This window comes from Zeus faber (assembly GCF_960531495.2).
Source record: "Zeus faber genome assembly, chromosome: 20".
In the NCBI taxonomy this organism is placed as follows: domain Eukaryota; kingdom Metazoa; phylum Chordata; class Actinopteri; order Zeiformes; family Zeidae; genus Zeus; species Zeus faber.
Window position 1 is genome coordinate 28,701,811 of NC_137207.1, and position 25,148 is coordinate 28,726,958.

General features: G+C 48.6%; 1 protein-coding gene across 2 annotated transcripts in view; it reads left to right on the top strand.

Annotated features, from left to right (window-relative positions):
• Window positions 1–402: 402 nt before the first annotated feature.
• Window positions 403–25,148, top strand: part of LOC307245848 (voltage-gated potassium channel KCNC1-like) — a gene marked incomplete at both ends in the record, with an annotated part of 50,962 nt that continues 26,216 nt past the window's right edge. For both annotated transcript variants that reach the window (XM_080021550.1, XM_080021549.1), the window contains one exon: window positions 403–1,023. In XM_080021550.1, coding sequence (XP_079877676.1) covers window positions 403–1,023 — 621 coding nt within the window. The remainder of the gene's footprint in view (window positions 1,024–25,148) is intronic.

Consider the following 25,148-nt stretch of genomic DNA (forward strand, 5'->3'; position numbering starts at 1 on the left):
AACAATAAATAATAATGAATACCATCAATAATTATAACACTATAAAAAATAATAAATACATCCTGATGCTCCTCGTAGTCGTTCAATATGTTTTCATTAAATCAGTTAAATAACCAAGCTGAGTATCTATCTCTCTCTCGCTGGTTAAAGCGCGTCCTTCTCTCTCTGTCTCTCTGTTTCTCTCTCTCTCCCCCTCCCCTCTCTCCCCCCCCTCTATCTCTCTGGTTAAAGCGTGTCCTTCTCTCTCTCTCCCCCTCCCCTCTCTCTCCCCCCTCTATCTCTCTGGTTAAAGCGTGTCCTTCTCTCTCTCTTTCCCTCCGCAGAGTCCCTCCCCCTCCTCCTCCTCCTCCTCCTCCTCCTCCTCCTCCTCCTCTCCTCCTCTTCTTCATCCCTCCCTCCTTCATGCTCAGTTCGGTGTGTGTCTCCTCGTTCAAAGGACGCAAGGGGGGGAACAAGTCGTCCTCCAAAGCATGTTACAGCGCAGACATGACTTGTCCGTCGGAAAGCGAGAAGATCGTGATCAACTGCGGCGGGGTCCGCCATGAGACGTACCGCAGCACGCTGAAGACGCTGCCGGGCACGCGCCTCTCGTGGCTCACGGAGCCCGATGCCTTCAGCAACTTCGACTACGACCCCAAGTCGGACGAGTTCTTCTTCGACCGCCACCCGTCCGTCTTCTCCTTCATCCTCAACTACTACCGCACCGGGAAGCTGCACTGCCCGAACGACGTGTGCGGCCCACTGTTCGAGGAAGAGCTCGCCTTCTGGGGCATCGACGAGACGGACGTGGAGGCGTGCTGCTGGATGAACTACCGACAGCACCGGGACGCCGAGGAGGCGCTGGACAGCTTCGAGACCCCGGAGCCCGACGCCCCGGAGGACGACCCGGCGCTGGGCGGCGCGGACGGTGACCTGAAGCGGCTGTGCATGCAGGAGGACGCGCGGAAAGCCGGGTGGTGGAAGACCTGGCAACCCAAGATCTGGGCGCTGTTCGAGGACCCCTACTCCTCCAAGTACGCCCGGGTGAGTGTCTTCTTTATCCTCCGTCACCTCCATCACCTCCACCCTCCTCGTCTGGCTCTAATCTCCGTTTGAAGTTGTTAGAACTTTATTGTCCTCGTGACGCGTCGCGCGCGCGCTGCAGAACCACGTGTGGGACAGCAGCGCGTGCGGAGCTGCAGGATGCTCGGATGGTGAATAATTGATGCTGATGGCGGAGCGTGGCAATGCTTTAGCGGCTCCGTAAGGGTGGAGGAGAGTCGATCTGCATGCAGCTTCCATCCCCCGCAGCGACGGGACGGTTGGTGCTGGATGCTGCAGCCTCTGCCCGCTCCGCTTTCCTTTACGACGATGGTCGGAGGCTCATCCTCCGTTTGTCCTTGGAGCGGATTCTGCTCCGGATCCTTTGTTTTTCTGCAGGGACTCCGTGTGCTCTGCGCCCCCTCCCCAGCGGAGATGTACAGTGAGAGAAAGAGTCGGCCAGGGAACAGTAAGTCAGAGAACAGTCAGTCGGGGAACAGGCAGTCAGAGAACAGTCAGTCCAAGAACAGTTGGTCAGGGAACATTCGGTCAGGAGACAGTAGGTCAGAGAACAGTAGGTCAGGGAACAGTCGGTCAGAGAATGGTTAATCAAAGAATGGTCGGTCAAGAAACAGTTGGTCAGGGAACAGTCGGTCAAAGAACAATCGGTCAGGGAACAGTCGGTCAAAGAACAATCAGCCAGGGAACAGTTGGTCAGGAAACAGCCAGTCATGGAACAGTCTGTCTGGTAACAGTCGATTTTCGGGAACAGTTGGTCAGGGAACAGCTGATTAGGGAACAGTAGGTCAAAGAACAATCGGTCAGGGAACAGTCGGTCAAAGAACAATCAGTCAGGGAACAGTTGGTCAGGAAACAGCCAGTCAGGGAACAGTCTGTCTGGTAACAGTCGATTTCGGGAACAGTTGGTCAGGGAACAGTAGGTCAGGTAACAGTCGGTCAGGGAACAGTCCTGTCAGGGAACACAGATCTGAGTCTAGATCTGGGTCTGGATCTGGATCTGGGTCTGGATCTGGGTCTGGATCTGGGTCGGGATCTGGATCTGGGTCTGGATCTGGGTCGGGATCTGGGTCTGGATCTGGATCTGGGTCTAGATCAGGGTCTGGATCTGGGTCTGGATCTAGATCTGGGTCTGGATCTGGGTCTGGGTCTAGATCTAGATCTTGGTCTGGATCTGGGTCTGGATCTGGGTCTAGATCTGGGTCTAGATCTGGGTCTGGGTCTTGTGGACGCAGAGGAAGGTTCAGTGTCTGCAGTGAATCAATCTGCAGCGCTGGTTAAATAGCTGCTCATCAGAGCACTTAACTGGAACACACACACACACACACACACACCGGAGCAGAGTCCAGGGTTCAGTCTGCGAGGGGTGGAAAGTCTAGATCAGTTTCTCTGATCGGATATGAGGCTCCGATCACATGCATTGATCGCACCCCCCCCCCCTCCCCATCACCTTCCTACAGGAAGTAGTAAGATGATGCAGCACACACACACACACACACACACACACACACACACACACACACACACACACAGAGCTGGTCTTAGCAGGATGGAAGGTGGAAGGAGTGGAACTACTGTGTGTGTGGCTGTTGTCATGGCGACCAGGTGGTGTAACGTTGTGATGCGTCAGCATTCATTATGATTATATTATGTCACAATATCTGTAATAACTCTAAACCCGTGTTACAGAACCCAGCTGAGGCTGTCACACTGAGCTGGAAAGTATGACATCACACCAGCAAATATTTGACATTTCAGAATATCTGCGTCTCATATCGCTGGAATGTTTAGGTCACTTCGAAGGTGACCTTTCGGAGAGATCCTTATTCGAAGGGTGAAAGGCTGTGATTGTCTGTGGAGCAAAATTGGGCGGGCCCACTCCCAGGCAGCCTCCATTCTGGATCAAAGATAAAAAACAAAGAACAAGAAAATTTTGAAGAGTCAGGATTTATTTTCAACAGCACCGTGTTTCCCGAGTCCATCAGTTTGAAATCTTTGATCAGACGAGAGCGTCCAACTCGCCCCAAACAGGAACCAAGACGTTTAAATCTTCTGTTTGATATATTCCCAGTACTATACCAGTACTCCCATTATTCAGCTGTGTTCCAGTACTCCCAGCATGACAACTCTGTACCAGTACTCCCAATATGCAGCTCTATACCAGTACTCGGGGGCGACGGTGGCGGTGACGGTAGAGCGGGTCGTCCAGTATGTAGAGGGTTCCTGGTTCGATCCCCCGTTCCTCCTGGCAGTGCATGGAAGTGTCCTTGAGCAGACACTGAACCCTAAAGTGCTCTCGATGAGCTGGTGTGCACCTTGCACGGTTGTCGCTGCCGTCGATATATGAATGTGTGTGTGAATGGGTGAATGTGAGGTGTGTATTGTTAAGTGTTTTGAGTGGTCGCAAGACTGAAAAAGCGTTATAAAAAATGCAGTCCATTTACCATTTACTCCCATTATGCCGCTGTGTACCAGTACTCCCAGTATGACAGCTCTGTACCAGTACTCCTAGCATGACAGCTCTGTACCAGTACTGGTATAGAGCTCTGTACGAGTACTGGTATAGAGCATGGCGGCTCTATACCAGTACTCCCATTATGCAGCTCTATACCAGTACCCCAAGTATGCAGCTTTGTACCAGTACTCCCAGCATGACGGCTCTATACCAGTACTCCCAGTATGACGGCTCTATACCAGTACTCCCGATATGACGGCTCTGTACAATACTCCCAGTATGACAGCTCTGTACAATACTCCCAGTATGAAAGCTCTGTACAATACTCCCAGTATGACAGCTGTGTACCAGTACTCCCAGTATGACAGCTCTATACCAGTACTCCCAGTATGCAACTCTGTACCAGTACTCCCAGCATGACAGCTCTATACCAGTACTCCCATTATGCAGCTCTATACCAGTACCCCAGGTATGCAGCTCTGTACCAGTACTCCCAGTACGACGGCTCTATACCAGTACTCCCAGTATGAAGGCTCTATACCAGTACTCCCGATATTTCGGCTCTGTACAATACTCCCAGTATGACAGCTCTGTACAATACTCCCAGTATGACTGCTCTATACCAGTACTCCCGATATGACGACTCTGTACAATACTCCCAGTATGACAGCTCTGTACAATACTCCCAGTATGAAAGCTCTGTACAATACTCCCAGTATGACAGCTGTGTACCAGTACTCCCAGTATGACAGCTCTGTACCAGTACTCCCAGTATGACAGCTCTATACCAGTACTCCCAGTATGCAACTCTGTACCAGTACTCCTAGCATGACAGCTCTGTACCAGTACTCCCAGCTCTATACCAGTACTCACAGTATGACAGCTCTGCACCAGTACGCCCAGTATGACAGCTCTGTACCAGTACTCCCAGTATGACAGCTCTATACAAGTACATCCTGAAAACAAAATGGCGCCGTACGAGTCGGTCAACATTTGTTGTGCTCCAAGGAGACATTATTTTAATTTTGATGTGTATTTTTAGTTATTTTTTCACCCGAAACTAACTGGCATTAGAGTCATACAACATGAATACACTCTTAAATGTAAAAAATAAAGCACCGTTTATTAAATACGTTTTCGATCAACCCAGCATGGCTGGCAGAGATCCTCAGAACCGATTACCATACAACAAAGTGATTGTGGGAAATGGCAGAGAAAACACAGAGAAGCACACAGAGGCATTCTGAATCGACTGAGAGCTCAAGCCCACCGTCCACCTCTTCCTAGCATCTCCCACCGTCCACCTCTACCTAGCATCTTTCTCGCCAATGTCCAGTCTCTGGAGAACAAGATGGATGATCTCAGGGCAAGGATTACGTTCCAGAGGGATATTCAAGACTCTAATATCATCTGCTAGAGGGAAACATGGCTTACCCTGTTGGTACCGGATCGAGTCTTCTGTCCAGTACTGGTATAGAGCTGCATAATGGGAGTACTGGTATAGAGAATGCCTCCCCAGCCTGCCTGAATGACTACCGACCTGTGGCTCTAACCTTGGTGGTCATGAAGTGCTTCAAGAGGCTGATTAAGGACTATATTTGCTCCTCCCTCCCTTGGACCTTGCAGTTCGCATACCGTCCAAACAGATCCACGGATGACGCGCTCTCCCATGTTCTGCACACCACCCTCTCCCACCATGACAGCCGGAAGGGGCTATGTGAGAACACTGTTCATTGAATACTGCTCAGCATTCAACACCATAGTCCCCTCCAGACTGGCTGCAAAGCTGATCGACCTAAGACTGAACACCTCCCTGTGCGCCTGGATCCTGGACTTTCTGTCGGCCAGGCCCCAGGTAGTTAGGGTGGGTGGACACAACTCCAACTTGTTCACCCTGAGCACAGGATCCCCCCAGGGCTGCGTCCTCAGCCCACTACTCTACTCCCTGTACACACATGACTGTGTGGCCATGTCCAGCTTCTCGACGACGAGAAAGCCTATCTGCACAATGTGGTGATCTGACACTCGTGTCAGGAGAACTGTCTTGTCATGAACGTCTCAAAGGCTAAGGAGCTGATTGTGGACTTTAGGTAGGGCACCACAACCAAGGACGTATATGCCACTATGAAAAAATGGGATTACTGTGGACAGAGTGAGCAGTTTCAAATACCTGGGAGTTCACATTATGGCACATCTGACATGGACTACTCACACTGACACTCTGGTGAGGAAGGCAAGACAGCGCCCTTATCATCGCAGGCAGCCGAAGAAATTCAAATTCTCCCTATGGATTCCTTCAATCCTTCTACTCTGGAGCTGTTGAGTGTATCCTGACAGGCAACATCACCGCCTGATTTGGAAACAGCACCACTCAGGACAGGAGAGCTTTGCAGAGGGTGGTGTGTCTGGCTGAATGGGCCATGGGAGCCACCCCCCCCTGCAGAACTTGTATACCAGGAGATGCAGAACCAGAGCCTGCAGGATCATGAAAGATCCTCACCACCCCAACAATGGGCTGTTCCAGCTGCTGCGGTCGGGCAAACGCCTTCGCTGTCACGCAGCAAAAAAAACGGAAAGACTGAGAAGGACTTTCTTTCTACAAGACATCAGGACTGTGAATGCTGATCTCACAAGTGCCCCGCCCAAGACACTCACACACATATACTGACACTGACACTGTCACTATAATGGACATAGACTACACACCTACACACTTTCTTTAGATGTACTGACTCGATTTCTGACTTGATTTTACATATTGTTGCACGGAATATTCATTTTTTTGTTTGTGCAGGCCACATTTCTAATATATTTATATTTTTATGCTATTTATTTTATATGTTATTATATTGGAAACTTTTATTGCTGATAAAAATGTGCATTGTCTCTGTTCTATACGCTCTATACCAGTACTCCCAGTATGCAGCTCTATACCAGTACTCCCAGTATGCAGCTCTATACCAGTACTCCCAGTATGACAGCTCTGTACCAGTACTCCCAGTATGACATCTCTGTACCAGTACTTCCAATATGCAGCTCTATACCAGTACTCCGAGTATGCCACACTGTGCCAGTACTCCCAGTATGACAGCTCTGTACTAGTACTCCTAGTATGCAGCTCTATACCAGTACTCCCAGTATGATGGCTCTATACCGGTACTCCCAGTATGAGACTTCTGTACCAGTACTCCCAGTATGACAGCTCTATACCAGTACTCCCAGTATGACAGCTCTGTACCAGTACTCCTAGTATGACAGCTGTGCACCAGTACTCCCAGTATGCAGCTGTGTACCAGTACTTCCAGTATGACAGCTCTGTACCAGTACTCCCAGTATGCAGCTCTATACCAGTACTCCCAGTATTCAGCTCTGTACCAGTACTCCCAGTATGACAGCTCTGCACCGGTACTCCCAGTATGCAGCTCTGTACCAGTACTCCCAGTATGACAGCTCTGTGCCAGTAAACACTCCCAGTACTGTGCTGCTGTACTGCTGCAGTGGGCGAGCGAGCAGGATAGAGAAGGAGGGAGAGAGAACTGGATGCAAGGGATAGAGCGACAGCGAGAGGTGGAAGCAGGTGAGAGAGGGAGGGAGTTAGAGGTGTAGTCGGCCATGATGCTTCGGTCTTAAATCTTCCTCCAACAACAACTTATTGACATTTTATTGAGTATGTTCCCTTTGTCTGTTGTTTCTCTTTTCTCCCTCCATCTCCCTCCATCTCTCTCCTCTGCTGTGTCCTAACCTGACCATTAACCCTTTCATCTACTTACCATGCACGTGTGATGAAGTTTTCCATTGGCCTGCATGTTATGATGTGGACGTAATGGCAACATGGAAAAGTGCACATGGGAAACCAGAATGTGTCTTGTCTTCAGATGATGGGACCACTAGAGGGCGCAGGGGGGAAGTGACAGGTTTCACTGTCTGTTGTTACTACTGGATGTTGCGTTCTGTGGAACTTGGAAATCTGTCATTCCAACTCGGTTCCCACTTCAGATCTAAATGTTCATAATTAATTGTAGCATATATTATAATTATTTTTATGTGGATTTATTAAGCATTGTGATTCTAGGCCGCACAGATTTAACAATACATTAGAAACATGTGGCAGGCCGGATGTGGCCCCGGGGCCCATGGTTTGACACCTCTGCTCTATATCGACTTAGAAAATGAGATTGTTTAATCATTAACATTGATCGGGAAATGATTTTCCTGTGAGACTCTCTGAAGGTTTCGATGAGGACTGGAACAGGCTTTGTTTTCCACTGGTTTGATTATTGATCGCCACTCGGAACGGATCATTGAAAACAAAACAGATGCTCTGATGGACCCATTCCTCCTGCACCAGGACCAGGACCAGGAGTGTCCCCTTTCAGGACAGAGTTTGGTCAGCAACACTCACAGTGTGTGTGTGTGTGTGTGTGTGTGTGTGTGTGTGTGTGTGTGTGGAGCAGTGTAAACACTGAAATGAGGACTAGGCTGCGGTACAGTTTTTCTGCATATTAAGTTATTTACACTAATCGAGGATCTGATTGGATGGTCGGGACCCCCCACGCCCCCTCCTCTAAACCTCGGCCGCCCCTTCCCTCTTCCAACCGTTACTAGGTCACTGGTTCCTCTTGGTGAGGGTTATTCTCAGCACACTGTGCGTCAGCGCCGGCTAGCTAGCTGCCGTCCAAACTGTGTGCAGGAGCGAGGCCCCGTCTGATTCCCGTGCTGCGATTGGAGCATCTGGGGCGAAACTCGGCTGTGGGCAGAGCTACAGTTGACATCACAGCCGTCACATCGTCATTGGGGGTCCGCAGATGAGGTCAGTTTTCTTAGAGCAAGGACCAGCGGGTCACCCTGAAAAGAGCAGGAGAGAGAGAGGGAGAGAGAGGGGGAGAGACAGGGGGAGTGGGAGAGAGAGAGGGAGGGAGAGAGAGAGAGAGAGGCTGCGAAAGTGAGAGGGGGGGAAGAGAGAGAGAGAGTGCGAGGGAGAGAGGGGGAGAGAGAGAGAGGGAGAGAGAGTGCGAGGCAGAGAGGGGGGAGAGAGAAAGATAGAGGGGAGAGAGAGAGAGGGAGAGAGAAAAGGAGAGAGGGAGGGAGAGAGAGAGAGGGAGAGAGAGAGAGAGGGGGAGGGAGAGTGAGAGGGAGAGAGGGGGAGAGAGAGAGGGAGAGGGTGGGAGAGAGGGGGGGAGGGAGAGACTTTCGACTTTTAAGATTCCTTTATTTGCACTAAGTCATGTCACAGCAGCAGCAACTTGATCACGAAGGAACCAAAAAAACATAGCAAAAAACCAGAGACAAATCAGTCAACCGGTAAATAGGCAGCAAGAGTACAGACATCCCTCCTCAGAGATAACTAGGTACGCAGGGATCTGTTGGTTTCTTCACCAGGTTTGAGACAGCTGTTCACTATAAGGACAGCTCCCTTTATAGCCCTGACTTCCTCCTTTGTACAGTTTACCTCCTTGGAGAGAGTTTGTAGCAACTGATGCCAGTTGTCTCCATGAGCTGCTCCGCGGACGCCTTCAGCAGATGACCCAGCTTGACGCACCCAGCCTTGTGCAAGCTGGAGCGCAGGCTGGAGGAGGAAAGGAGGACGGAGTCCAGCAGTGGGTTCCCAAACAAAGGCTCCCCAAACAGCCACATCACAGGGGCAGTCGTGGTGTCATGGTGGACCTTAAAAACCTGCCATGACTGCAGCACTGACTGGTAGAAAGGAGTCAGCCCTGTCAGTCCGCAGCAGAAACAGCTGTTTGTCATAAGAGAGGCGCCCCGCCTGCCTCAGCAGCACCTTGGCTGTGTCCAGCCAACGCAGTCCACTACCGTACAACAGCCTCTGTGCTGTTTGGAGGCGTAACGCCTTGACCTTGGATACAATGTCAATGAGGCCTTGACCCCCCTCCTGGACCGGCAGATAGAGGCCTGCAGCTCTAATCCAGTGCTGACCGGACCAAAAGAAGTTGACGATGGCCATCTGGATCTCCTCTAGCAGGCCTCCGGGTGGATGCAGAACAGTCAGTCGGTGCCATAAGGTTGAGGCAACCAAGTTATTAGCAACTAGCACCCTCCCCCTGTAGGACAACTGGGGTAGCAGCCATTTCCACCTGGACAGTCTGGCACACACCTTCTCCACCACACTGTCTCAGTTCTACATCTGGTACTGCTCCGAGCCCAAACCCCCCCCCAAATCTTCATTCCTCTCGTTCCCCACCTCAGGCCCCCTGGTAGCTCAGGAGGGGTCCCCCCCCCCACCTCCCCACCTGCAAGGCCTCGCTCTTCTCGCAGTTTACCTTAGCAGACGAGGCTGTCTGATACATCCCCAAGCAAGCCACCAACCCCCAGACGTCATCCTGGTCGGTGACGTCCGCATAAGCGGCGACGAGCCCTGGCAGCCCCTGTGGCAGCCCTGGTAGGGAGAGCCCACTCAGCCTGTTCCTTAAAGCGTGCAGAAGAGGTTCTATAGCAAGAGCCGACCAGAGATGGGGCAGCACTGCCTTATCCCTCTCTCCACAGGGAGTGGACGGCTCAACACCCCTCCCACCTTGATCAGGCAGGATGCTCCCCTGTAAAGGAGTTGCACATAGTTAAGAAACCCTTCTCCGAACCCAAATGCCTTCAAGGTCGAAAACAGAAACCGTGGTCCACTCAGTCGAAAGCCTTCTCCTGGTCAAGGGATCAGACACCCACATCGATGTTATTGAAATTACACAGGTCAAACAAATCCCTCATTAACAACAACTTGTCCTTAATAGATCTTGTCCTTAAGACTGGTCCATGGAAATCAACAGCCCTAAAACTCCCTTCAGCCTATTGGCCAGGACTTTTGAGAAGAGTTTGTAATCCGTGTAAAGCAGTGCAACGGGTCTCCAGTTTATGAGCAAGGCCAAGTCCCCTTTCTTGGGTATGAGAGAGAGGGTTGCGTGGCTGGTAGCGTACCAGTCTGCACGAACTCCAGCAGCACCCGGTGTAGATCTCCCCCTAACAGGCCCCAGAAATGCTTGTAGAACTCTGGAGGCAGACCGTGTATCCCAGGAGCGCGTTCAGTCTTCAGCTGGCCCACAACAGAGGTGAGCTCCTCCATTCCAATGGCTGTGTCCAAGGCATCCCGCTCCCCGACCCCCAGCCGAGGCAGCCCCTGAAGGAGCTCCGCAGCACATTCTCAATCACAGCCCTCCTCCCTGAATAGGGTGGTGTAGAAGGCCACCGCGTGCGCCCTCATCTCCGCCGGGCAGGTGGTCACCCTGCCAGCCGGGAGATGGAGACAGGCCATCCGTCTGGACTGCTGAACCTTCTTCTCCAGGTTGAAAAAATAGGAGCTGGGGGCGTCCATATCCCTGATGCCGATGTACTGAGCCCTGACCATGGCACCCTGTACTCTCTCCTGGAGGAAAGTGCTCAGCTCCTGCCTCTTCTCCTGCAGCCTCCCACCCGCAGGGGCGCTGCCACGAAGGAGGCCACCCTTAATGCCCCTGATGGTGCCCCAGGGTGTGTATGGTCTCCCTAACCCTGTGTGTGGAGTGAGCACAGTACCGTTGGCAGAAGACACGGATCTGTGCTTTGCCTACCTCCCACCACTGACCCAAGGAGCTGAAGGCCCCCTTCCTGCTCCTCCAGCCATCCCAGAATGATTTAAAACTACTGCAGAACGTGGCGTCGAGCAGCAACTTTACATTAAAATGCCAATAAGAAGAATGCCTGGTGCTGGGTGCAGAGCATAGCTCCAGAGTGACACGGTGATGATCCATGAAACCCACAGGGTGGATGGAACTGCCTAGAAACCGGGAACTGAGTGTTTGTGAGTGTGTACGTCAAATCTGTCAAGCCGAGCTGCACTGACCCAACCGTCTGAAACCCTCACCCATGTGTACTGTCTGTCTGTCGCATGTTTCATCCTCCATGTGTCTATGAGGTTATGTGGAGCAGTGAGGTGAGACAGACAGGTGGAAGAAACCCTGTGTGGTTCCTCACCGGAGGGAGGGAGAGAGAGAGAGAGAGAGAGAAAGAGAGAGAGAGAGGGAGGGAGAGAGAGAGATGAGAGAGAGAGGGAGAGAGACAGAGAGAAATAGAGGGAGCGAGAGAGACGGAGACAGGAAGAGGGAGAGAGAGCGAGGGAGAGGGAGAGAGAGAGAGAGAGAGAGAGAGCGAGAGAGGGAGAGAGAGAGGGACAGAGGGTTGGGTCACAATGTGTTTATGTCCAGACATGTTACAGTAATAAATATTTTGAAAATAAAAACACAAAAATCCCCAAAATATTTCAAAATTAATGCAACACTTGTGAGAGGAGTGACTCACGATCGTCTGTGTTCGCCCTGATGACATCACCTCCTCTCCTTGTAGTACCCACGGTTCCCCCTGATGACATCACATCCTGACCTTGTAGTACCCATAGCCCCCCCTGATGACATCACTTCCTCTCCTTGTAGTACCCACGGTTCCCCCTGATGACATCACTTCCTGCTGGGCGGTGGGTGGTATGCGTTTGCTGGGTTTGCTGGTGCCATACTGATTTCCCTGCAGGACGGGTGTGACCAGAGACGCAGTGAACAGGTGTTCTATACCTCCGTCTCCTCCTCCCTCGCTCCCTCGCTCCGTGCAGCAGACCGGCTTTGTGCTGAATCAGCAGCACCAAGTCAAGCGGATGGAGCGGGTGGAGCGTCTCAAACGTGCGACATCTGACATTTGATACGTGGTCGTTACAGTTTCATAATACTTCATATTTTCAGCATTTCCATGTTTCTGTTTTCTGAAAAAAGATATTAATTATGATTAATTATTAAATGAAATGATCGGTCCGCGTTCACCCGGATTCACACTGCATCCGAAGATGGATCCCACTGTTGGGACAGCGCCCCCTGGTGGCCCTCATGCTGCGTGTGTCCTACTTTACTGCAAAAAACTCAAATTTCCTGTGTTTCCACATGAAGTTTAGGTCCTGTCATCACATGGGGCTCTCTGATTGGATGATTCCGTTTGCGGGGCGATGACATCATCGATGCTTGGCAGGTTTTTATTCGTCTCCTAAGAATGTCTGTTTCATCAATTCTGAGCAGACCTGCACTCACTAGACGCAAAGAGTGACTCCTCCTGGGACGGAACTCACTCCGTGCATGGCGGGGTGGAGCAGGGTAGGGCAGGGCAGTGGGGGGTATAAATCCTTGGCGTGGCGTCGCCCCAACACATTGGCCTTTAGTCTGTGTGTAGATTCTCCCATAAAGCATCACGCTAAGTGCTCAAGCTAAGTACATAAACGTCTATCAGCAGCACTGACACCGCCGAGCACACACACACACACACAAGCATGTACATATGTTTTGTAGGGCGTCTGGTGTGTGGGCTATCAGGGCACAATCATATATCAATGTATCAATGGATCAATGGATCAATCTTATGGTCGATCTGCAGGACAGGACGAGATTTAAACAAAGGGTATCAATTATTTTATTTTTATTATTTTACCAACAGCTACTTTGTTTTTCCTCAGCATAGCACAGAGTATTCCCAGAGGAATCCACCTTAAAACAACCTCAGGTGTTAATCACACTCTAGAGACCCCGCACCCCGCGGTGGGGTCTGTTTAACTACATTTCCCACAATGTATTGCAGCATGCGTTCAGCCTCTTCCATTGGTCAAGAGCAAGACAGACAGAAACAGATTTATTGATCCACTTTGCAAACTAGTAGCACTATCCCGGCACTGGTCAGTATTAGTCAAAAGTAGTCAGCACTAGTCAATACTAGTCAGTACTAGTCAGTACTAGTTAGTACTAGCCTATCATAGTCAGTACTAGTCAAAACTATTCAGTACTAGTCAATACTAGTCAGTACTAGTCAATACTAGTCAGTACTAGCCCGGCACTAGTCAGTTCTAGTCAGTACTATCCTGGCACTAGTCAGTACAAGTCAGTACTAGCCCGGCACTAGTCAGTTCTAATCAGTACTCGTCACTAGTCAGTACTAGTCAGTACTATCCCAGCACTAGTCAGTACTAACCCCCGGACCAGTCAGTTCTAGTTAGTACTAGTCAGTACTGACTAGTCAGTACTAGTCAGTACTATCCCAGCACTAGTCAGTACTAGTCAGTTCTAGTCAGTACTAGCCCAGCACCATTCAGTACTAGTAAGTACTAGCCCAGCACTAGTCAGTACTAGTCAGTACAAGTCAGTACTTTCCCGGCACTAGTCAGTACTAGCCTCATACTACTACATAATACTAGTACAAGTCAGCACTTGTCAGTACTAGTCAGTACCAGCCATTAGGAGCAATTCATTAATTAACTGACAATGAATAGTTTAACTAATTGGTGGGATGCCAATTAATTGAATAAATTGAACACTTTTAGAAACACACTTGCATACGATGGGAGGAGACCGATTTTTATTCTATTTTTATAGCTTTACTCATTTGTACAGATGTAATCACATTCACGTCATTACAGGTTTCCCACGTTACTACAACCCTTTGAATAGAGAGGGAGAAAAAGGGAGGGAGAGAGAGACAGAAAGAAAAAGAGAGAGAGAGACAGTGAAAGAGAGTGAGACGGGTAAGGGCAGAAGGAGCGACAGAATTGTGTATCTGCACCAAGGAGGGATGTGTGTGTGTGTGTGTGTGTGTGTGTGTGTGTGTGTGAGTGTGGGTGTGTGTGTGTGTGTGTGTGTGTGTGTGTGTGTGTGTGTGTGTATTTGTGTGTGTGTGTGTGTGTGTGTGTTTGTGTGTGTGTGTTTGTGTGCCACCTGCTACTGCAGTATTCTGGACACAGGACTGGGCGGCAGCTTGGTGCTGGCGGGGTGCGGGGGCAGGGCTGATTGTCGCGGTGCAGGATGTAAACAATGGTGTTGCAGGTGTAGAACCAGTCGGATGGGCGGAGCAGCAGTCTGTCCTCCGCAGGCCAACATGCACGTTACAGTGAAGATGTGCAAGCCGACCTGACCTCTGACCTCTGAAATCTAACCTGACGCCTTCCTCCAACATTTAAGTTCAATTTATTCCTTTTTAATAATAAAAAAGTAAAATGGCCGTCAGTACTTGAACAGCATTTATCACTTCCTGTTCCTGTACAGAGTCTTCCCTGGAGGTTGTTCAGACAGACAGGTAACTAACCTGTCTGACAGACAGGTATACAACCAATCAGACAGACAGGTATATAACCAGTCAGAACACATTCATAGAACCAGTCAGACCTGACAGGTAGAGAACCAGTCAGACAGACAAGTATAGAACTAGTCAGACAGACACGTATATAACCAGCCAGACAGACAGGTATACAACCAGTCGGACAGACAGGTATACAACCAGTCAGACGGACGCGTATATAACCAGTCAGACAGACAGGTATATAAGTATCATTTACCTTTACATTTAGTCATTTAGCAGACGCTTTTATCCAAAGCGACTTACAAGGGAGAATAACATTCAGCTACATTGCGACAGAGATTAGTGTAATAACAACATTCGTGTAACAATAAATACTGCAAGGTGGTGCTAAGTAATTGTAGGTTAGGACAGGAGGTACTCACTGAAGAGCTGGGTCTTCAGGTGCTTCTTAAAGACAGAGAGGGAGGTCCCCGCTCTGGTCATTTTTGGCAGCTTGTTCCACCAACGTGGAACTACAAATGAGAATAGCCTGGATTGCCGTGGCTGTATGGCCGGCAGAGCCAGGCCACGCTCATTTGACGAGCGCAGCATCCGGGGGGCAACATGTGCTCTTACAAGAGCATTTAAGTAGGTGGGAGCATTCCCAGCAATCACTCTGTAGGCCAGCATCAGAGACTTGAACTTGATGCGGGCGGCTACAGGTAACCAGTGGAGCTCCATGAGCAGCGGAGTTACATGTGCCCTCTTTGGCTGGTTGAACACCAGTCGCGCCGCCGCATTCTGTATCATCTGTAGTGGCTTCACCGCACAGGCCTCAAGCCTGTTAAGAGGGCGTTGCAGTCGTCGAGACGGGACATCACCAAGGTTTGTACCAGCAGTTGAGTGGCATATTGGGTCAGGTAAGGCCTGACTTTTCGGATGTTGAGTAGTGCGAAGCGGCAGGACCGGGAGACGGCGGCAACATGGTCCGAGAATGTCAGTTGGTCATCAATAATGACACCAAGATTCCTTGCAGCCTTGGTAGGAACAAGAGATAGAGAGTCGATTTCAATATCAATGTTGTGATAAATACCTTGTTTGGCCGGGAAGACCAGCAGTTCCGTTTTCGCCAGATTTAGTTGAAGATGATAATCCTTCATCCATGTGGATATGTCAGTGAGACAATCCGAGATCCGCGTCGAGACAGTAGGGTCGTCGGGCGGGAAGGACAGATAGAGTTGAGTATCATCCGCATAGCAGTGAAAAAGCCATGCGAGCGGATGATGGGGCCCAGTGAGGTGGTGTATATGGCAAAGAGGAGGGGTCCCAGCACCGAGCCTTGGGGCACCCCTGTGGTGAGGTGGTGAGGCACAGACAGCTGGCCTCGCCATGTCACACTGAACGAGCGCCCAGTGAGGTAAGATTCAAACCAGGAAAGTGCACTGCCCGTTATGCCCATGCTTGAGAGTATGGACAGGAGTATGCAATGATTGACAGCGTCAAAAGCAGCTGATAAGTCAAGCAGAATGAGAACCGAGGATTTGGCAGCAGCTCTAGCAGTTTTTAAGGCCTCTGTCACAGACAACAGGGCTGTTTCGGTGGAGTGACCACTTTTGAAGCCAGATTGAAGTGTATCAAGAAGGTTGTTTCTTGACAGGTACTCTGTAACCTGTCTAGAGACCGCCCTCTCTAAGGTTTTGGAAAGGAATGGGAGGAGAGAGACCGGCCGATAGTTTCCTACTTGATTGGGATCGAGTGAAGGTTTTTTGAGCAGTGGTGCGACCCGAGCCGCTTTGAACATTTACATTACATTACATTTACTCATTTATCAGACGCTTTTATCCAAAGCGACTTACAAGGGAGAATAACATTCAAGCTACATTGCAACAGAGATAAGTGTAACAGGCGGAAAGCGGAAGGGAAAGTGCCGGAAGTTAGGGAAGAAGTATCTGTATTCCTGTCCAGTCCTGCAGTGAGGTCAGAGTTGATGGGAACAGTGCACGCTACACGTGCATTTGCATCGCCAAGGACAGGTGTCTGTCTGTCTGCCTGTCTCTATCTGTCTGAGGCGGGGGTGGTGGAGGTGGTGGAAGTGGGGTTGGGGTCCTGGTCAGTCAGCAGCTGTGAATCGCCTGTTTCTCACCCTGTTGGACCCTGCAGACCTCCTTCACACTCTGTCTATCAGGCTCCTGCACAACGCTCACTTTGAGCCACTTTCTGGACGTATTTCATTTTGTATTTTATATTTCAAATTTTATATTTCATATTTCATACTTTAAATTTCATATTTTACATTCCATATTTTACATTTTATACTTTTTTTTCATTTTTCATATTTCATATTTCATATTTTATATTCCATATTTAGTATTTTATATTTCATCTTTTACATTTCATTTCATATTTTATATTCCATATTTTATATTTCATATTTTATATTTCATACTTTATATGTCATATTTTATATTCCATATTTAGTATTTTATATTTCATCTTTTACATTTCATTTCATATTTTATATTCCATATTTTATATTTCATATTTTATATTTCATACTTTATATGTCACATTCCATCTGTCATATTACCTATTTAATATTTCACATTTTATATTTCATACTTTATATTTCATATTTCATATTTTATATTTCATATTCTATGTCGTAATTTATAAAAAAAAATATATTCCTTATTTTATACATCATATTTCATTTCATATTTGATATTTTATATTTCATATTTTATATATCATATTTCATATTCCATTTTTAGTATTTGGGTAGAGATGCAGACAGGTGGAGCTGCTGCTCCATCCGTCCATCCATCCCTCCCTCCCTCTCTTAATTACTGTCCCATTTAAAACCTTGCTTACCTACACTCCCCTCCCTCTCTTCCCCTCCCCACTCTCCCTCTCCCCCCTCCCTTTCTCCTATCGCTCTTTTTCTCTCTCCCTCCCCTCCTCTCTCTCCCTCTCTCTCCCCCACTTCCCTTCTCTCCTCCCCCTCTATTCTCTCTCTCCCTCCCCCTCTCCCTCTCTCTCTCCTTGTTTTTTTGTTCCTTCGTGATAAAGTTGCTGCTGCTGACACGACTTACTGCAAATAAAGGAATCTTAAAAGTCAAGTCTCTCCCTCTCTCCCCCCTCCCTCCCCCCTCCCTCTCTCTCTCCCCCCCCTTCTCTCTTTATTCCCTCGTTCCTTTGTGCAGACAGTAGCTGTTCAGTGTATCCTGCTGATTCTGCTTTTCTTCCACGTTCCCCCTCAAGGTTGATCCCACCACGCCCCAAACCCACGTTTAGCGCATGGCTCTCAGCAATCACTATTTGGCGGGGGTGTCTCCGGGTGGCTTGTTATTATTCGGCGGTTGGAGCCGTATTTGGCAGAGCGCTGTCCTTGGTGCCTGGATGCAGAGGGGAAGGCAGGATGGTTGTCATGGCGACAGGGAGGCAGGATGGGGGGAAACACTGGAGCGATGATGAAGCTCCTCAACACTGCCGCAGTTAGTGGCTAACGCTACGGCTAACCATACGGCAACACTACTACTACCACTACTACTACTACTACTACAGTACTACAACTACTACTATACTAATACTACTACAGTACTACAACTATACTACTACTATACTACTAAACTACTACTACTATACTACTACTACTACAGTACTAATACTATACTACTACTGCACAACTACTACACTAGGTGTGTTGTAGCAGTAGTAGTAGTAGTGTAGGTGTTCTGTGGTGCTTCTTTTTTGCAGTTGTGTAGCGTGCTGCCAACTTTGTCATAGCGTAGTAAGTACAGCATTGTACCTTTAGGGGCACCAGCACCTTCACCCTGTAAATACTATATTGGTACCACTTATGTCCCAGCGAGGTACAATGTTACACACAAGGACCCAAGCCAAGGGCACCATGAGGGTATTGCAGGTGTAGCCATTGTAACCCTAAAGGTAGAAAGCTCATTTTCTCAGCATGTCACTTACTTTAGTCCTGGAATGAACTTAATAGAAACTGGGGCAAAGTGATAAATCTCTTGGTCACGTGTCATCTGTTTAAACAAAACAAAACTGGACAAGCTAAGCTTGTCTTTTAATGGCCACTGCACACATCAAAACACATGCATATGTGCAGCTAGGGCGGCCGACATGCACACACACACTCACACACACACTCACACACACACACACACACACACACACACACACACACACACACACACACACACACACACGTATGTAATTGAGGCCTTGAAATGTGTTCTCCGCTGTTATACTATCAAGGCGTGTCCTTCCTCCGGACGCAGGCGAGGAGCGGTGGGAAGACCATGGTTCTTCTGCATGTTGTTACCATGTCACATGGAGGAAACCCCATGTGATCACGGGGACAACATGCCAACATGCAAACTCCACACAGAAAGTCTCCTCACTAGAGATAAGCCACCACATTTAGAATTTAGACACATTCTCTGGTCCGGTTTTGGTATGAGATACAATACCTGAATAATGACTTTTGTTGGTTATTAGAAAAGAAAGAAAAGAAACAGTCTTTAATCATCACACGACACTCCACAACACATGCTTGCACACACACACACATGCACATGCTTTGATCGTGGCCGGTGAAATGGCTCCTCTGCATTGAACCATCCTGGCTTGTCCTTCCTCCGGGGCCACAGCCAGGAGCAGGGGGCAGCGTACGTGGACGCGCCCGGGGACCAGGTGATAAGTGTCCATCGCTGGTCAGACCATGATGGTGCATGTTTTGGGTGGGGGTCCTTACTGACGTGAGGTGGAGGAAACCCCATGTGAGCACGGGGAGAACATGCAAACTCCACACAGAAAGGCTCCTGTTTTTGGAAGATAACCCGCCGGAGCACGGTGCCAACAGCGCCCCAGGCGGGAATCGAACCCAGGACCTTCTTGCCGTGAGGCAGCAGTGCAATGCACTGCGCCACCGTGCCACAAAAAAGTATATTATTATACATTGTACATCTCTATATAGGCTTAGTGATCACTATTATTAAACACACTATCTCCGACCAGGTAGTACCTTTTATGAGGTACTACACCCATCTAGTACTTGACTGTCTTTTGATCTCAGTCAACTATAAAATGATAAAAATTCAGCAACACAGAATTCAGTCACATTGGATATGAATGGAAATCATTGCCACTTCAATGATTATTTTCGGTTTGTGAGTACAACGTTCACTTGCTCTCCCTCGCTTTTGCCGGAGTGACTCCCGAGTTATTTCCATTTGTTATCGAATCGTTCACGAGTCTTGCATCACTGTGTGGGCCATAGTAATAATCACAGTTTTACGAGTTTGTGAGGTTTTTAGTGGGTGACATTTGGGACATTGGATTATTTCATGGTAAAAAGGTTGTAAACGCTGCTGCTCTGAGTCCAGGGAGCAGGAAGTCAAGTCGCTTTTCCTTCATATCAGTGTTTGATAGGGATCCTGGTGTCAGATGTATTGAGGATGTTCTGTGATGCTGATAGCATCTGATATCTGATCAGATATCAGTTTCTACACGGAAATAATCTGCATGGTTATTATATTCCTCTGAGCTCCTCCTCAGCCTGCTATTTTAATATATTTATGTTCATATATCATTAATGTTACTGTAACGTCAGGTGGAAAGCACTCTGCGTGTGGACATGTATGCATTAGTGTGTATACTTGTATATGTGTGTGTGTGTGAGTATGTGTGTGTTTCAGTGTGTATTTCTAAGTGTGTGGGTTCACGCTCTGAAGCTCTGCAGCAATCTGAGCAAAGTAGGTCAGAGAGAGGCTAGAGGAGAGGAGAAAGAGGGAGAGACAGCAAGACAAAGAGAGACAGACAGACCGAGAGAGAAAGTGAGACAAAGAGAGACAGACGGACAGATTGAGAGAGAGACCGACAGATGGATAGACAGAGAGAGAGCTGGACGGATAGACAGATGAAGAGAGAGAGCGAGAGAGAGAACAATCTGATACACAGACGAGGATGCTTGTTCTCGTCAAACATTTTGCAGCAAAACCTGGTCCTCCATCGTGGCCGCCGGGCCTCCTCCTCTTCCTCCCTCTCCTCCCTCCTCCAACTCATCGTCCTCCACCTCCCTCACCTCCCTCCTCCGACTCCTCCTCCTCCCCATCCCTCTCCTCCTCCTCCACCTGCTCCTCCTTGTCCTCCCTCCTCCTCCTCCTTCACCTCCTCTTCTTCCTCCTCCCTCCTCTATCTCCTCCTGCTCCCTCTCCACCTCCTCCTCGTCCTCCCTCCTCCTTCTCCTCCACCTCCCTCCTCCTCATCCTGCTGCTCCGCTTCCTCCTCCACCTCCCTCCTCCTACTACTCCTCTTCCTCCTCCCTTCTCCACCAGCTCCTCATCCTCCACCTCCCTCCTCTATCTCCTCCTGCTCCCTCTCCACCTCCTCCTTCTCCTCCACCTCCCTCCTCCTCATCCTGCTCCTCCTCTTCCTCCTCCACCTCCCTCCTCCTACTACTCCTCCTCCTTCACCTCCCTCCTCCTCCTCCTCATCCTCCTCCTCCTCCTCCCCATCCCTCTCCTCCTCCTCCACCTGCTCCTCCTTGTCCTCCCTCCTCCTCCTCCTTCACCTCCTCTTCTTCCTCCTCCCTCCTCTATCTCCTCCTGCTCCCTCTCCACCTCCTCCTCGTCCTCCCTCCTCCTTCTCCTCCACCTCCCTCCTCCTCATCCTGCTGCTCCGCTTCCTCCTCCACCTCCCTCCTCCTACTACTCCTCCTCCTTCACCTCCCTCCTCCTCCTCCTCATCCTCCTCCTCCTCCTCCATGAAAGGCTGGTTTTATTAGCTTGAGGTATTAATGTCTAGGGGGTTGATCCGGTACGACAGCTGCCCCAGTGCATTGTGGGTAGGACAGGGGTGTCGTTCAGAGAGAGACCCGACTCCCGGGTCGGAGCGGTGGATGGCGCGTCTCCTGTGGAGGTGCACGGCGGGCGCTCCGCCCCGGGGACAGAAAGCAGATCCCTCCGTTCGTCGCTCTATTCCCTGTCCGGGATGCGATGTTAGTGCAGAAGGAGAGGAATGATGGCGACATATAGAAGGAGCTCCAGTCAAGTGGGAACTCGCTGGGGCTCTGTTGTATTATTCATCTGGTAATGCACAAAGTATACGCCTCTTTAAATAGACTGTGGGGCGCCGAGGGCTGCGGGGACGGGGCAGGGTGGGGGCGACGGCCCACAAGGCACCGCTGCCACCAACGCTACCCTAGGTGAGTCGGGGGGCGAGGGAGCGGAGCCCGGAGATGTATAAATCGGGGTTTTCTAATCACTGTTTAGAATGCTTCCAATTCCAATAAAAAAAGAATGGAAATGAGATTTTGTGTAGGAATGCAAAATCTAAATTGCAGGGCTCTAATCACCCCTGGATTGCAGCCAGAGCAGCCGCTTTGTATATCAGTTTCAACCTCACAAGGGAAGTGAGAATGATGGGTAGTAATGAAAGGTTTGACTCCTCCTTCAAATTGTGTTCTTGACCAGTCACTCGGTCTAAAGAGTCGTTGGATTTGTCCACCTGGAGGGAGGACTTCCCGAACCAGAGGAAGAGCCGGTCGATCTGAGTTGTGAATGGAATAGTCAAGAATCATTTCATCCTGTCAAAATCCCTTCCCTCCATTGGCTCCCTGTTCGGTTCAGAATCCATTTGAACATTTTACTCATCACCTTTAAAGCGCGTCTGGGTCTGATTCCAAGCTACAGAACAGATATGTTGACCCCATATGAGTCAGTGCGCAGCCTAAGATCCTCAGCCGGGTGGGGCCCTCCTGGCAGTTCCAAAGTCTAGACTTAAAACCAAAGGTGACCGCGCCTTTTCTGTCAGGGCCCCTTGACTTTGGCACGACTTGCCTGAGGAGATTCGGCGGCAGAGTCAGTGACTTCTTTTAAATCACTTCTCAAAACCCATTTTTATAGATCTACTTTTATTTGATTTCGCCCGCTTTCTTTATCTATTTTTTATTTTTATTGTATTTATTTATTTATTTATTTTTATTGTTTCTCTCTCTATCTGTTTTTACAATTTAATGAATTAATTTAATTCCTGTTAATTAATGTTCCTTTGTCTTTCCAATTCATGATCTGAACACTCTGCTTTTATTTCATCTGTCAAAGCACTTTGTAAACTGTGTTTTTAAGGTGCTAAATAAATAGAGCTATTATTATCATTATTATTGTTATTATTATTATTATAAAATGATTTATTCTGCTGAACGCAAATCAGTCACATTCCATATGAATTTTGCCAAATGGCTTGACATCTTTTTGCCTTGGACTTAAGTCCTCAGTAATTATTTTCGGTTTGTGAGTTCAATGTTCACTCTTTAGCCGGAGTGACAACTCCCGACTTATTCACATTTGTTCTGTTCGAACAAATAGTTTGCAAGTCTTGCATCACCAGCACAGTACTGAGACTGCACTGTTCAGTGACCAATGATATTCACAGGGGTGACTTGCTTTGGAACCGGGTGGCGCGACCACCCATTTAACAGATATTTTAAAGTTGATATTAACAACCATGTGTCCTACTCAGCTCCTCTGCTGTATGGAGTCATGGGTCGATCCTTCAGATCACTGTGACTTCCTCTTCACCTGCCTCCACCTCTGTCTGGCCTACAGCTGCTTCCAAAATGCTGCCAGATCCCACATCACTCCGCTCCTCGTCTCCCTGTTAGTTTCAGAATCAATTCCAAAAATGGTATTCATCACTTTTAAAGATCTGAATGGCTTCACCCCTCTCTATATCTCTGAGCTGCTAAGCCCTTACTCTAGCAGCTGGTCACTCAGGCCTGCTATCTGTCCGTCGCTCAAATGTTTAATGAAAAGCAGATCCGGCAGATCATCCAAATCTGTTGTTTGTTTCAAGCAGCTTTCCTTAACGTTGTTGATTGTGTCCTCTTCCATTGAATTTGTCTGTTTGTCTTGTTTCTAACTCATATTTCATTGTGCTTCTTACTTAATATTTCATTTTTTGTATTCTTTTATTTTACAAGACCACTGTGGTTTTCATTTTCTTTTCTGCCACCTGACTGCTTGTCGAGCATTTTGTGATGCATGTTTTAAAAAATGCTTCAAAATATTTACTTATTTACTTACTATTAGTAGGTGATAATAATTGGGAGATATCTGTGGGTTTGTGATGTGGTTAAGGGGATAGCAGTGTGCTGGGGGGTTATTTCATTCTAAAAAGTGTGGCCGTCCCGAAAAAAGCTGCAATAGCCTGTCCACCTGCTGAGGGAAGGGTTACAGAAACGAGGACGTCATCACTCTTCTTTAATCAGGGCTCTACCGTGCCACATCCCCTCCCATGTGGAAACCTCTATGACTTTACTGATGTTTTTCCTCACCGTCCCAAAGTCCTTTCTCATTTTGACCCTGAGAAAGGAATTTTTGAAAAGAATGGGTCGTGCGGTTGCTGCCAGACACTTTGGTTCAGAACAACAATACAAAGCTCTCCGGAAAGGACAGGGAGCTGCAGCTGCCGTCCCAGCACCAAAATCACAGCTGCACTGTCAGCCAGCCCGGTTCTGTTGTGAGGTGGGTTCTATCCTCTCTTTACTCTGTAGAGAGAACTCAATGTAGACATGAATAAGTATAAAAACATTTCTGTGACTTGGACACTGCTGATATGAACAGCTGCCTGAGTTAGAGAACTTTCAATTGATTTCATGCTTACTGGTGCTGACCAATAAGCTGTTGACCTTTGGAAAGGTGGTCCGTTGGAGAGTCCAAAACAGAGCAAGCTTTCACAGCAGCTATGTCAAATCATCTTATTTTATATAATTCTACTCTTCTACAATATAAATCGTGAGACGTAGTAAACAGAGTTTCCGTTATCCGGGAATTGCGGGTTTTTGACGCGGAAAATCTGTTGAAGTCTGACATATTTAAATGGCTCCAGTCATAATGTCCGGTGATAATAATTCCCTCCGAGCACAATTTGAATGAGTGTTGGGCCATTAAATTATAACGACAATCATCGAAAAAAAAAAAAAAAATTCCTCTGTGTCAAAATAAAACACATTCAATCATTTTGTTAAAAATAAATGACGCAGATCTGTTCATTTCCGCGTTCGGCAAGTTGGAACAGGAAGCCGATCCGTTTGGAGGATCTAAAGCTGACCTTTTACCTCTAACCAATCACGTTTGTGGATATAGAAATAAGCCTCGCCCACAGGTAAACACACGGAGCGGAGACAGAGTGACAGCGTCCAGAACCCTGAGGAGAAGCAGAAAGATGATGTTTCCTTGACAACAGGGACACACACATCCATAGTTTGCTGTTTTTTGGATATTTAAGTTCAACCCAAAGCAGACGCTAAGGGTCGACAGAAGTCCCATTAATCACCAAGGGCGCATGCGTCCTCGGTTGTAATCCTCGCCTAAAGTCCACAATCAGCTCCTTAGTTTTGCTGACGTTAAGGTGGAAGCTGTTGTCCTGGCACCAGAGTGACAGGTCAGCCACCTCCTCGCGGTAGGCCTTCTCATCGCCGTTGGTGATCAGGCCCACGCAACGGTGTCGTCAGCAAGCTTGATGATGGTGTTGGAGCTGGACCTGGTCACACACTCATGTGTGTACAGGGAGT